Source organism: Hypomesus nipponensis, chromosome 12 (genome assembly GCF_054491055.1).
Source record: "Hypomesus nipponensis isolate SF chromosome 12, ASM5449105v1, whole genome shotgun sequence".
NCBI classification, from domain to species: domain Eukaryota; kingdom Metazoa; phylum Chordata; class Actinopteri; order Osmeriformes; family Osmeridae; genus Hypomesus; species Hypomesus nipponensis.
Genome location: NC_140372.1, coordinates 6,031,362 through 6,044,734, shown reverse-complemented (window position 1 = coordinate 6,044,734; position 13,373 = coordinate 6,031,362). Strand labels below are relative to the sequence as shown.

The window sequence follows — 13,373 nt, the reverse complement described above, 5'->3', positions numbered from 1 at the left end:
CCCCAGACCTCTGCCTGATCTCTCTGCTTCCTTAGCCACCTGCCCCCGCACCATAGCCAGCGTCTCTTGTCTCAGCCCCTGGCCACAATGCTAGCTCCCAGCCCTGTTAGCATACTAGCTAGCGCTCTTATCACCGCCAGTGCTGGCTGATGGCGTCGCAAGGCTAATTACGCTGGCTAATGAAGTGCATGCAGTGGGCAACGTCTGGCCGCAGAGCCTGTCTGTCCGCTCGCGTTAGGCTGTCATCCATCAGCCAGCTGAAAGGAAGCCTGTCTCCGCTGCTAGCTGGACAGTTCTGCCTGCCGCACGGCACGCCGCGTCGCCTAGCGCCACCCAGGAACACGCGCGCAGGCTCTAACGTAGCCGCGGTAATTGCTTTTTCTATAGCCCTGCATCTCCTCCAACCCCTCAACCCTCGTCTATACCCACACCCTGTCCCTCACTATCTTAGTTGTGCGCTCACGCATACACACCTCGCTCGCACACTCACAAGCCTCTCCATCACGCACGCACGCACTCTCTCTCTCTTTCTTTCTCTCTCTCTCTGAAACACACACACTTCTCTTTCAAACTCACACACACCTTTCTCTCAAACCCACACACACACCGTCTCTCTCAAACTCACACACACACACACACACACACACACACACTCTCTTCTCTGCCCCCCAGCAACTCGTCTGCAGCGGTGTCTTCTTTATTATTATCATGACTGTGGCTGGAGGCTACGGGTGGAGAGAAGGATGGAGGGGTGGAGGAGGGGTAGAATAATGTTTGAGCTGGAGATGGCACCAGCCTTATCTTGTTAATTATCATCTGCATCATGCATCAAAATGATCCGCCTGATGTACGAGCTGTGCTTAAATGCGAATGATATTCATTACGAGCAATTAATACATAGAATAAAGTAGGCCACACACCCTGGACAGGGAAGAGAGGCACAGAAGAAGAAGGTGGAAGTGTGCTGTGTAGGTGGAATGAGCAATGAGGGTGTGTGTGTGTGTGTGTGTGTGTGTGCTTGGAACTGGTGTGCGTTTCTGTGCGTGTGTTTGCATGTGTGCCATCAGGTGGAGTGTATTTGAATGTGTGTGTGTCTTAGTTTTGCGTGCATAATAGTGAGTATCTGGGTAAAGTTCCCCCCCCCCCCTTCCCTCCCTACTGCATTAGTGACCAGCAGACACGGGAGGCTAATTCTCCATAAGCCTTTTACTGCTGTGTGAAACGGAGCGGCCCCTTCATCTCTCCACTCATAAAGCATCGTCCTGACATGCTGCCACCTTCCCCCAGACAGCAACTTAACCCAGCAGGCCATCCTCTGGCCAGCCAGGCTGCAGACACTACCACCAGCAGAGGAGGGGAAGGTATTATCCACGCTTGGTGTTTTAGAGGATTGAGGAGGGGCCGAGGGGAGGTGGGTTAGGGGGCGAGGGGAGGTGGGTTAGGGGGTGAGGGGAGGTGGGTTAGGGTGCGAGGGGAGGTGGGTTAGGGTGCGAGGGGAGGTGGGTTAGGGTGCGAGGGGAGGTGGGTTAGGGGGTGAGGGGAGGTGGGTTAGGGGGGGGGAGGGGAGGTGGGTTAGGGGGGGAGGGGAGGTGGGTTAAGGGGTGAGGGGAGGTGGGTTAGGGGGGGGAGGGGAGGTGGGTTAGGGGGTGAGGGGAGGTGGGTTAAGGGGGGAGGGGAGGTGGGTTAGGGGGTTAGGGGAGGTGGGTTAAGGGGTGAGGGGAGGTGGGTTAGGGGGGGGAGGGGAGGTGGGTTAGGGGGTGAGGGGAGGTGGGTTAAGGGGGGAGGGGAGGTGGGTTAGGGGGTGAGGGGAGGTGGGTTAAGGGGTTAGGGGAGGTGGGTTAAGGGGGTGAGGGGAGGTGGGTTAGGGGGGAGGGGAGGTGGGTTAGGGGGTGAGGGGAGGTGGGTTAGGGGGTGAGGGGAGGTGGGTTAAGGAGGGAGGGGAGGTGGGTTAGGGGGTGAGGGGAGGTGGGGTTAGGGGAGGTGGGTTAAGGGGGTGAGGGGAGGTGGGTTAAGGGGGGAGGGGAGGTGGGTTAGGGGGTGAGGGGAGGTGGGTTAGGGGGTTAGGGCGCGAGGGGAGGTGGGTTAAGGGGGTGAGGGGAGGTGGGTTAAGGGGGGAGGGGAGGTGGGTTAGGGGGTGAGGGGAGGTGGGTTAAGGGGGGAGGGGAGGTGGGTTAGGGGGTGAGGGGAGGTGGGGTTAGGGGGTGAGGGGAGGTGGGTTAGGGGGGGGAGGGGAGGTGGGTTAGGGGGGGAGGGGAGGTGGGTTAAGGGGTGAGGGGAGGTGGGTTAGGGGGGGGAGGGGAGGTGGGTTAGGGGGTGAGGGGAGGTGGGTTAAGGGGGGAGGGGAGGTGGGTTAGGGGGTTAGGGGAGGTGGGTTAAGGGGTGAGGGGAGGTGGGTTAGGGGGGGGAGGGGAGGTGGGTTAGGGGGTGAGGGGAGGTGGGTTAAGGGGGGAGGGGAGGTGGGTTAGGGGGTGAGGGGAGGTGGGTTAAGGGGTTAGGGGAGGTGGGTTAAGGGGGTGAGGGGAGGTGGGTTAAGGGGGGAGGGGAGGTGGGTTAGGGGGTGAGGGGAGGTGGGTTAGGGGGTGAGGGGAGGTGGGTTAAGGGGGGAGGGGAGGTGGGTTAGGGGGTGAGGGGAGGTGGGGTTAGGGGAGGTGGGTTAAGGGGGTGAGGGGAGGTGGGTTAAGGGGGGAGGGGAGGTGGGTTAGGGGGTGAGGGGAGGTGGGTTAGGGGGTTAGGGCGCGAGGGGAGGTGGGTTAAGGGGGTGAGGGGAGGTGGGTTAAGGGGGGAGGGGAGGTGGGTTAGGGGGTGAGGGGAGGTGGGTTAAGGGGGGAGGGGAGGTGGGTTAGGGGGTGAGGGGAGGTGGGGTTAGGGGAGGTGGGTTAAGGGGGTGAGGGGAGGTGGGTTAAGGGGGGAGGGGAGGTGGGTTAGGGGGTGAGGGGAGGTGGGTTAGGGGGTTAGGGCGCGAGGGGAGGTGGGTTAAGGGGGTGAGGGGAGGTGGGTTAAGGGGGAGGGGAGGTGGGTTGGGTTGGGGGTTTTGAGGGTGAAATGGGTCGGGAGGTGAAAAAGAAATATGGGCTCCTCTGCTCTGTTACAACAGATAGCGTTTTTTTGTCATGGTGCACGGGGTGAGTCCAATCTCATAGTATTCTAAACACACCGGTCAACATACAGCATCCTACATAGTCTGCTCTGGATACAGTCATACGGAGCAGCTGAAGGGGAAAACAGCATGAAGGCAGGTCATGTGAGGGGAGTGCCAGAGAGTGGGGGTCTCCATGGGCTTTCTGTCTGGGTTTGAAGTTCATCCGGATGTGAGGATCATCCTCACCCCGCATGGAAATCAGAGGTGTGCCGAGTTAAGAATATGTGCTCTTTAATTGACTCTGCCAGACCCCATGTCTGTAGGAGCAGAGAGACCTTGCTCCACTGGAGCGAGCCCTCCTCGCCTGTCTCTCCGCCCGCCCCGCCACGCGTGACATGCGTTTTACACCCAGGGAAACCTGCAGCCCAGCTAGCTGTGAGGGTCATGACAGCCTGTGGATGGGGAGGGCTGCTGGGGCTCGTCAGCTCAAAGATGTGGATGTTGGAGTGGGGTGGGGATGGAGGGGTGCATATGAAGTTTGTTTGTTGTGGACATGGAAGATTCTGTGGAGAAGATGGACAAAGACAGGCATAGACAAACGAATGCACGACACACACACACACACACAAACGTAAACAGTCAAGGAGAAAACAGTATTCTCAGAACAGACTTGATTATCCAGGTAATTTATGTATTTTTTTTAAAACATATTTTCTACTATTGTGTCTATCTTTATGATCCTATATTCGGTAGTCTCCAGATGGGGAGTGTGGAATGAGATCGCCTGAGTCTGCGGACTAGGGGTGGAGGGGGGTGTGGTGGAGGGGGGTGGGGGTGTTGGTGGTGTTTGGAAGGGGGAAGGGAAGGAGGGGGGGGGGGTGCAGGGAGTAGGGGGGAGAAAGCAATCACAAACACTTAAACCTGCAAATGGCCTTCATGTGTTATGCCAAGATGGCCGTGTTGACGAATGAGGGATCTAACCCTGGCTGAAACAGGCCCAGTCAGGGGATTAGATGGAAGCTCCTGCTCTGTTTTGCATGGGAATTGTGCATATTTAATCTAGGTGTGGCGGCGCCCTGACAAAAGCCCCTCTCTGTTTCTCATTACGCCACTAACACCCTGCGGCTGTGTCCTTAATGCTGCAGGGGGAGGGGCCCTGCCTCGCACAGGGCCCTGTCTCAATACTCTGGGAAACATCCTACCCTCTCACTTTCAGTCTCTAAACTTAGCCTCATCAAAGGCCCTGTCTCAATACATCCTTACACTCTTTTATCTTATGTTATCACATAGTATTTTATTTCCTATCAGTAGACATTTACATTTAGTCATTTAGCAGACGCTCTTATCCAGAGTGACTTATAGTAAGTACAGGGACATTCCCCTGAGGCAAGTAGGGTGAAGTGCCTTGCCCAAGGACACACCGTCATTAGGCGAGCCAGGAATCGATCCAGCAACCATCTGATTACCGGCCCGATTCCCTAACCACTCAGCCACCTGTCTCCCTGTAGATGTCTTCCCTTCCTATCTCCCTATTTTCCTTTTAACCTACCTTCTTTTCTAACTCCCTTTCTACCAACCATACTACCTTCCTTTCTATATTCCTACCTCCCTTCTCTCCTACATACTTTTTCTTTCTTCCTAACTTCCTTCTTTCCTACATGCCTTCCCCTATTCCTAACTTCCTTCCTTCCTACCTTTCTTCTTACCGTCCTTCTTTCTTTCACACTTTAAACACGAGGACCTCAGATTCCCGGAATCAGGAGTGGGCTTGGCTTGCGAAGATGGAGATGGTTGTGTTGTTTCTGGAAGTTTGGCCTGTGTGTGTGTGTGTGTGGTTTAGTATTCTATATCTGTCTCCTCGTTAACGGTGTGCAGTGACAGTGATAGAGGCTCTCTATCTGTCTCTCTCTGTCTCTGTCTCACCCTTTCTCTTATGTTCTCTACCTTTCTGTGTGTCTTCCCCCTCTCTCAGTCTCTCTGTGTCTTTCTGTCTGTATCTATATCTCTTTGTTTTTCTCTCTCTGAAATCCATCCATCTAACCCCCCTCTCTCTCTGCCCCAAGCATAGCCACCTTTTCATCCAGATCACATTTCTAAGGGGGCTGGGGTACAATTAATTATTATTTTCCTCTCTCTGCTCTTTTCTACTTTGATTCCTACTTTCTTTCTTCGCCCTCCTCTCCAGAGCACTGTTTTGGATGCATTGCGTATACTTCAGACTGAAAGACAAACAAGCATGCGTTTTTTAAGGGAAGGCCCCTCGCTGTGCGTGTAATTTCCTGTTTGTGAGTGGCGCTGCTGTCGTCCGCCCCGCATCCCCCCTGCCCACTGCAAAAAGGAGGAGAGAAGAGAGATAGAGAGGAAGAGAAAGAAAGAAAACAGGATGATAGCAAAAGCAGCTCGGATTTCACAAACGCATATTTCATCAATCATGTGAATATGTGTGAGTGATTATGCATTGCTCTGGCAGGGTTAGACCTGATTACCATAGACCGTAAAGCCAGCTTTCTTATCTCACACACACTGATTAGTTTCTTTCTGCAGATAGCCCCTCGCACGCACACCCTGCCCCTCTCCCCTTCTGCACCACACACACACATACACACATTCTTAGACACACACACAAAATACTCATACAGTACACACACACACACACACACACACTCACAAACATACAACCACTGAAAAACCTTGATTTCAGGGAAATTACTGTCTGTTTCTCTCCCTTTCCCTCACTTTCTCTCCCTTACTGTCTCTCCTCTCTCTCTCTCTCCCTCTCTCCAACCACAACGCAGATCAGATTGTTTCAGAGGGGGGACTATTTCTCATTTTGTTAATCTAAAGCTGGACACACCTAGCTGCAGTCTAGGAGGAAAGCAGGACCAAACTGGACTAGTGTGTGAAGAGCAACAGAAAAGCTGTGACCTGTACTTCTGAATCCCGCCCTGCCTCTTTACAGGAACTGAGAGCGCTCCATAACTGTTCTGCCTCCAGGTCTAGTTCAACTCCTCTCGCTTTTCCTCTCTGAAGGAAAGGACGGAACATTCTGGTGCTGTCGTGGTGTTGTTGTCTGTGTGGCGGAGCAGAGATCAGCAGCCAGGCTCCAGAGCGCCCGTGAGGGAGCGTCTCTCCAGACGAGCAATCTGGGATCCCCCTCTCTGTTCACTCAGGATCTCATCGTCAGGGTGACTCAAATGGAGAGACAAATTCAAAAAGAACAAATAGTTCGCAAGGCATTTCATAAGCTGTTTTGGAGCAGCGGTTTACGCAAGCTTACGTTTGGACTGAATTTAAACCCGAACAAAGCTCCGATGAGAAATGAAGAAAGGAGGGCATAGGGAGGGAGGGGGAGAGAGGGAAAGAGGGAGAAGAGAAAGTTGGTTTAGAAAGAGAGAGAGAAAGAGAGACAGAGAGAGGAAGGAGCCGTGTTGAGAGCAGGAGAGAGAGAGAAAGAGAGACAGAGAGAGGAAGGAGCCGTGTTGAGAGCAGGAGAGAGAGAGAAAGAGAGACAGAGAGAGGAAGGAGCCGTGTTGAGAGCAGGAGAGAGAGAGAAAGAGAGACAGAGAGAGGAAGGAGCCGTGTTGAGAGCAGGAGAGAGAGAGAAAGAGAGACAGAGAGAGGAAGGAGCCGTGTTGAGAGCAGGAGAGAGAGAGAAAGAGAGACAGAGAGAGGAAGGAGCCGTGTTGAGAGCAGGAGAGAGAGAGAAAGAGAGACAGAGAGAGGAAGGAGCCGTGTTGAGAGCAGGAGAGAGAGAGAAAGAGAGACAGAGAGAGGAAGGAGCCGTGTTGAGAGCAGGAGAGAGAGAGAAAGAGAGACAGAGAGAGGAAGGAGCCGTGTTGAGAGCAGGAGAGAGAGAGAAAGAGAGACAGAGAGAGGAAGGAGCCGTGTTGAGAGCAGGAGAGAGAGAGAAAGAGAGACAGAGAGAGGAAGGAGCCGTGTTGAGAGCAGGAGAGAGAGAGAAAGAGAGACAGAGAGAGGAAGGAGCCGTGTTGAGAGCAGGAGAGAGAGAGAAAGAGAGACAGAGAGAGGAAGGAGCCGTGTTGAGAGCAGGAGAGAGGGAGAAAGAGAGACAGAGAGAGGAAGGAGCCGTGTTGAGAGCAGGAGAGAGAGAGAAAGAGAGACAGAGAGAGGAAGGAGCCGTGTTGAGAGCAGGAGAGAGAGAGAAAGAGACAGTGTAGGAAAAGGAGAGGAAAAATTAGCCACGTATGAAAGGTTTCTATTCCAGCCTCAACCATGGGGATTAGAAATGACTTTTTCTCTCTCTTTCCCCCCTCTCTATCTTCTCGTTCTCTCGCTCTCAGCTCTCTGAGTGGCTGAAATAATGTAAAGTCGTTTGGGCTGGGGGCCGGGGGCCTGTGTCAGTGTGTCTGAATGCTAAAAGTGTGCAGGACACATTAGGACTTGACAGGGCCCTTCGTGAAATAAGTGAAATTAATGGAGCTCTTTTCATGTCGGACAAGGCCGAGGCACCCCTTTCACGCTGCGCACAGTCACCGAAAAGTCAATACTTTTTTATTACTCCTCCCTGCCCTACATCCAGCCCCTACAAGTGCTACACCCGCTAATTGGTTTCAGTTTGTGTAGAGAGAGAGAGAGGGAGGGAGGGGGGGGGGGGGAAGTGAGGGGGAAAAAACGACTTCATCCTAAAAGAACACTGAGGCAAATAAATCAATCTCATATTTTTTCCCCTGTCTTTTTTCATTGAGTAACATTGGCGGGCAAGGAAAGAGAGAGAGGAGGGGAGAGCTGGGGGACGTGGGAGTAAGAAAGAGAGGGGAGGGGGGGGGGAGAGTAAATGCTTGGTTAGTGCCCCGGTCCCGTGGGGTAATAGTATGTGCGGTTGTGTTAATGGACAGGTTTGGTTAAAGTGGTCTGGACCGCCGAGGTCACCCGCGGGGTTTCCCAGCCCGAACCACAGGGCTCCCCTAGACCTCGTACAGACACACAGAAGGACTGTCTGAATGCTGCAGACTAGCTTCTGTGTGCGACGATGATGCAAACATAGAGACAGACACAACAGAAAGGAGGAGGAGGAGCAGATAAGAGGAGGTGGAGAAGGAAAAGGAGGAGGATGATGGAGGAGAAGCTGATAGGGGTGGTGCAGAGAAGACCCTCCTCCTCCTCTATGTCCACAGTCTAAACTGAAGTGGCAGTGGTTGGCCTCTTCCTGAAACCTCAGCACCACTAATTGATGTGACACTTTGACCCCTCCCTCTGTGTTGTGTTGGCGTCCGAGAACCATTCCTAATTTTGCAACCCAGCTTTCACAGCTCTGGTTGGGGGGACTGCGGGGGTCGGGATTGGAGGGGCGGCTGAGGCTAGGGGGGCACAGGGAGGGGGGGCACGGGGGGGGGCAGGGGGGGCCTGGGTGCAAAGGGAGCTGTCACATGGAGCTTCTGTCATCAAACACACTGCTTTCTCTCTCAGTGTGACAAGTCCCTGCCCACCGGCCCCCTGGACACACACACACACACACACATACTGTCTCTCACACACAGATGCACACACACACATGCCACAGCAAACACCAACACCATAGTGACACCAATATGGTCACTTGGGTAGTTTGAGACAGCACTGTGAATGAGGCTGGGGATGTGAAGAAGCAGACAGACACACACACACACACACCTTCCTTCCTCACACTCCTGTGGACCTGCTGGGAGTCCTGCACACCAAGTTATCATCCTGCTTTAGAAGGACAAACATACACATACTTTTCCTTTATTCATTCCATAATTTCCTTTATAATATTTTTTTCACTGAAAAAGTCTCCCAAAAATCTCCCTAAATGCACTTTTTAGCTGTAGGGGATTGCATATGTGTGTAGGTGTGCATGTGTGCGTATCTGTGTGCGCGTGTGTGCAAGTGTAAGCGTGCATGCGTGTGTGGTTCTCTGTGTGTGTGTGTGTGTGTGTGTTGCCAGTCGTTAGTGTCAGTGTGCGGAGGGGCCTGTTTACAAGGACAGGCTTGTCCCCGCCCCCAGGCGTCGACATGGCGATGATTGTCATGGCGATGGAGTGTGAGTGACAGGGCGATCACATGCGTTGCCGGAGAGCAGGATGTGGCGGCGCCCCAGTCTCTGACATTAGTTTGTCCTTCTCAACTTCAGCTTTTTTTACACTCTCTTAACTACTATATATAAATATATAACCACACACCCTGCTCCACCTCCCTTTCTGCTCTCTCCCTCTCCCTCCTGCTCTCTCTTCTCTCTCTTTCTCTCTCGCTCTTTCTCTCTTGCGCTCTCTCTCTCTCTCTCTCTCTCTCTCTCTCTCTCTCTCTCTCTCTCTCTCTCTCTCTCTCCATCTCCCTCCTGCTCTCTCTCACTCTTTTTCTGTGTGTCATTCTCTCCATGCGTTCCTCCCTCCATCCTTTCAGACTCTTTCCGAACCAGATGAACCATAATAAACCCTCTACTCTTTCCTCACCTCTTTTCCTTGCTCCCTCCCCCCTCCCTTCGTCCTCCCGTCAGCTCCAGTTCTCTCCGCTGTGTTCTGGGTTGGGGCCGGTGTCACGTTGCAAGGCTCTCTGGGTAATCACAGACCTGGGTGGGAGGCCAGGCTGCACACCAGGTCAGGGGGGTCAAACCCGACCACACACACACACACATGCACCCCTACTGTATAGAAACACACACATAGAATCTCAAACACACACACCTACCTATACACACCCCCCCCCCCCCTCCCAGCATCTAGGCCAGCTACGTTGAGGCCTCAGCTATAAATACCAGGCAGCTTTTGTGCAGCGCAGCAGAAAAGGAGGTCAGGGTGTGAGCTGAGGCCCGGGCATTCATCATTAACGTGCTGCCGCTGCCGGTAATGCGCCCGTTACAGCCGTGATTAAGAGCCCCGGTTAGTTCCAGCAGCCGGTACACAGGCCCCGGACACACACACACACACACCGGGCTCCGCCACCGGCAGAGGTGACGCTGTGTGTACCGGCTGTGGTCCCGGACATGTGGTCTCACAGCCAGGCCACGCCACACACGGGAGAGGGGAGAGAGTGTGTGTGTGTGTGTGTGTGTGTGTGTGTGGTTGTGATGGGGTTATTGTGCTGTGTGTGGGGTTTCTTGGAGGGGGGGTTGGGGTTGAGGGTTGCTGCGTCCATGCTCTGTGTATGAGGGGGCTTCAGGGCGTGATGACAGTGCTGTCAGAATCACTCTGGAAAAGAGCATTCACAATGGGACACACGCACGTACACACACACACGTACACACACACACTTTACTGAGAGAACATACTGTGGGGCTGTTGTGTGGTGACTGTGTGTATGTAGCTGGCTGATGTCACTAGGCATGTTCCTTTTTGACAGCTATATCCACTGCCTTTCAACTGCTCAACTCACAATGGACACCTGATTTGACTTTACTGTTGTCTTGCCATCTCTCTCTCCCCATGTCTCTCTCTCTCCGTCTCTCTTTCTCCCGCTTACTTTCCCTCCCTCCCACTCTTGTCCTCTCTCTATCTCTCTCCCTATCACTCTCCCTGTCTCTCTACCTGTATCCTGCTCTCCCTCTCTTATCATCTCTCTACCTCTCCCATCCCCTCCCTTTCTGATCATCTCTCTACCTCTCTCACCCCCTCCCTCTCTCACCATCTCTCTGCCTCTCTCATCCCCTCCCTCTCTCACCATCTCTCTGCCTCTCTCACCACCTCCCTCTCTCACCCCCTCCCTCTCTCTCTCCTCAGCCATTCCAGACAGTGTTCACCACCTGTCACGTCTTCGACAGGTTTGGACGCTCGTACTCCAACGCTGGAAAGATAGTTTGAAACCAGGACAACATCACATCAGCGTTCCACAACAATAAAAATCGATATTCTCGTCACCGACACCTCTGCTTCTGTGTCTTATTATATATAGTAACCTATTAGATTATTAAACATGATTAATATTCATAAACTGCTAAGGGGACATTCAGCTGTCGGTCTGTTAATGTTTATGTTCAATATCACAACACTTAATTGCTGTAAGGAAAATAGAGTTCAGAAAATTAAGTAAATTGTATGCACCCACCCACACACACAGACACACAGAGATCAGTCAGTGACGTCATGGATGGACTTGGGGATGTTAATTCAGTAATGAGAGGGCCAGCTCAGTGTGATTTAGTGGTGAGGATGCTGTCACACACACACACACACGATCAAAACGCTTCCAAGAAACCTCATCCAACTGCTGTATTGGCGCTGGGATCTCTCTCTCTTTCCTCCCCGCTCTCTCTCTCCCCCTCCTTCACCTCCCCTCTCTCTCCCCCTATCTCTCTATCTCTCTTTCCTCCCCGCTCTCTCTCTCCCCCTCCCTCACCTCCCCTCTCTCTCCCCCTATCTCTCTCTCTCTCTTTCCTCCCCGCTCTCTCTCTCCCCCTCCCTCACCTCCCCTCTCTCTCCCCCTATCTCTCTCTCTCTTTCCTCCCCGCTCTCTCTCTCCCCCTCCCTCACCTCCCCTCTCTCTCCCCTCTCTCTCTCTCTCCCCCACTTCTCTCCCTCCCTCCCCCCTCTTTCTCCCCCTAACCCCGGTCTCTCTCATGAGTCAGGCTCTCATTGCTGCTGTGAGCACAGCAGGTCTGCACGCAGACAGACAGACAGGCATGCTGGTAGAGAAGGAAGGCAGACAGACAGACAGGCATGCTGGTAGAGAAGGAAGGAAGGCAGACAGACAGGCATGCTGGTAGAGAAGGAAGGCAGGCAGACAGACAGGCATGCTGGTAGAGAAGGAAGGCAGACAGACAGGCATGCTGGTAGAGAAGGAAGGCAGACAGACAGACAGGCATGCTGGTAGAGAAGGAAGGAAGGCAGACAGACAGGCATGCTGGTAGAGAAGGAAGGCAGGCAGACAGACAGACAGGCATGCTGGTAGAGAAGGAAGGCAGACAGACAGGCATGCTGGTAGAGAAGGAAGGCAGGCAGACAGACAGGCATGCTGGTAGAGAAGGAAGGCAGGCAGACAGACCGAAAGACAAATAGACAGGCAGAGAGGCAGGTAGGCAGATAGACGGGTAGGGAGGCAGACAGAAGCAGACAGACAGACAGTAAGGCAGGCAGGGGTAAATAAATGGGGTTTAATTTGAGAGAGTGGGGCAGGGGAACCCAGCTCATCCGCCTGCTCCCGTCCTCTTTTCATTTACACAAATAACACTGAGTGCTTTGTTCTGTCCGGGCCAAGGTGTGTGTGTGTGTGTGGGGGGGGGGGGGGTCTAATATGAGCAGTACCATAACTTCAATTAAGCTCCTCCCTGTGATGCTTGTGTACAGGTACTGTCACACACACAGTAAATCTGCAGCTTATATGTAAGGACACACTCACACACACACCGTCATCTCTGTAGCCTTCTCTCCCCGGTAGGCTGGACCTTTGACCTGACACCTCACTGACCCCCTCCGATCTCCCCCCCCCCCACACACACACTTCACCTGTCAGTGTTCACTGCTCAGATCATACGTGTGTCTGTGGGTGTGTGTGGTTGTTGATATGTGTGGGTGCAAGCTGGCTTGGCAAGGGTCTATTTTCTGTGTGTGCAGGACAGGTAGGGGGTGGAGGGATACGGGTCAGAGGTGTGACCGAGTAGTGACGGACTGTCTCCACTCCCTGCAGCCTCACAGCAGGTGAGCTTTCACACACACACCTGACTTCACACACACACACACACGCAATCTGCTGCAGTCCTCTAGACCTGTCAGTATCATCCCACCAGTCCAACGCACACACAGAGCGGATGAGGGAGATCGGAAGGTGGAGAGGAAGAAAAGGGATGAGGAAGGGATGATGTTAGGAATGTGAGGGGAAAGGTGGATGGGGGGGGGGGTAAGAGGTGACTGAGGAAGAGAGGTATGGAGAGATAGAAGGATGGAGATGTGGAGAGATAGAGTGGTATGAGGGGAGAGGGAGGAGGATGACGGGAGAGGGAGAGACATCATTGTCGGGGTGTGTCATTTACATGGCCTCCCAGGGTCTCCTTCGTACTGTCAGTAACAGCTGTCAGGCCTGGCAGAGAGCGCGCCCAGCATGACACACACACACTCCCTGACACACACACACACACACTCCCTGATAGACACACACACTCCCTGATACACACACACACTCCCTGACACACTGACACAGAGCTGTACAGGATCTGTCTGCACAGCCTGGTTACCTCCCTTTGTGATACAGTGGATGGATGGATCAATGGATCGATGGATCAATAGTTTTTCTTTTAAAGATAGAACTCCTTACGTTGTCCCCTCTCAGTCGTTGTAGACATTTACTGTAACTGCACTACGCACAAGCCACCTTTTTTGCACTATTG

At 53.4% G+C, this 13,373-nt stretch overlaps 1 protein-coding gene across 3 annotated transcripts in view; it reads left to right on the top strand.

The window, feature by feature from the left end:
• The window catches only part of spata17 (spermatogenesis associated 17), a 49,778-nt gene that overhangs the window by 23,818 nt on the left and 12,587 nt on the right, over positions 1-13,373 (top strand). The window contains exon 10 of one of the 3 annotated variants that reach the window (XM_084668092.1): positions 10,774-10,910. The exons of the other annotated variants lie outside the window; for them this stretch is intronic. Within the exon in view, the coding sequence (XP_084524218.1) occupies positions 10,774-10,854 (81 nt within the window). The 3' untranslated portion in view covers positions 10,855-10,910. Of the gene's footprint in view, positions 1-10,773; positions 10,911-13,373 lie in introns of those variants that run through there. 3 annotated transcript variants of the gene reach the window in all.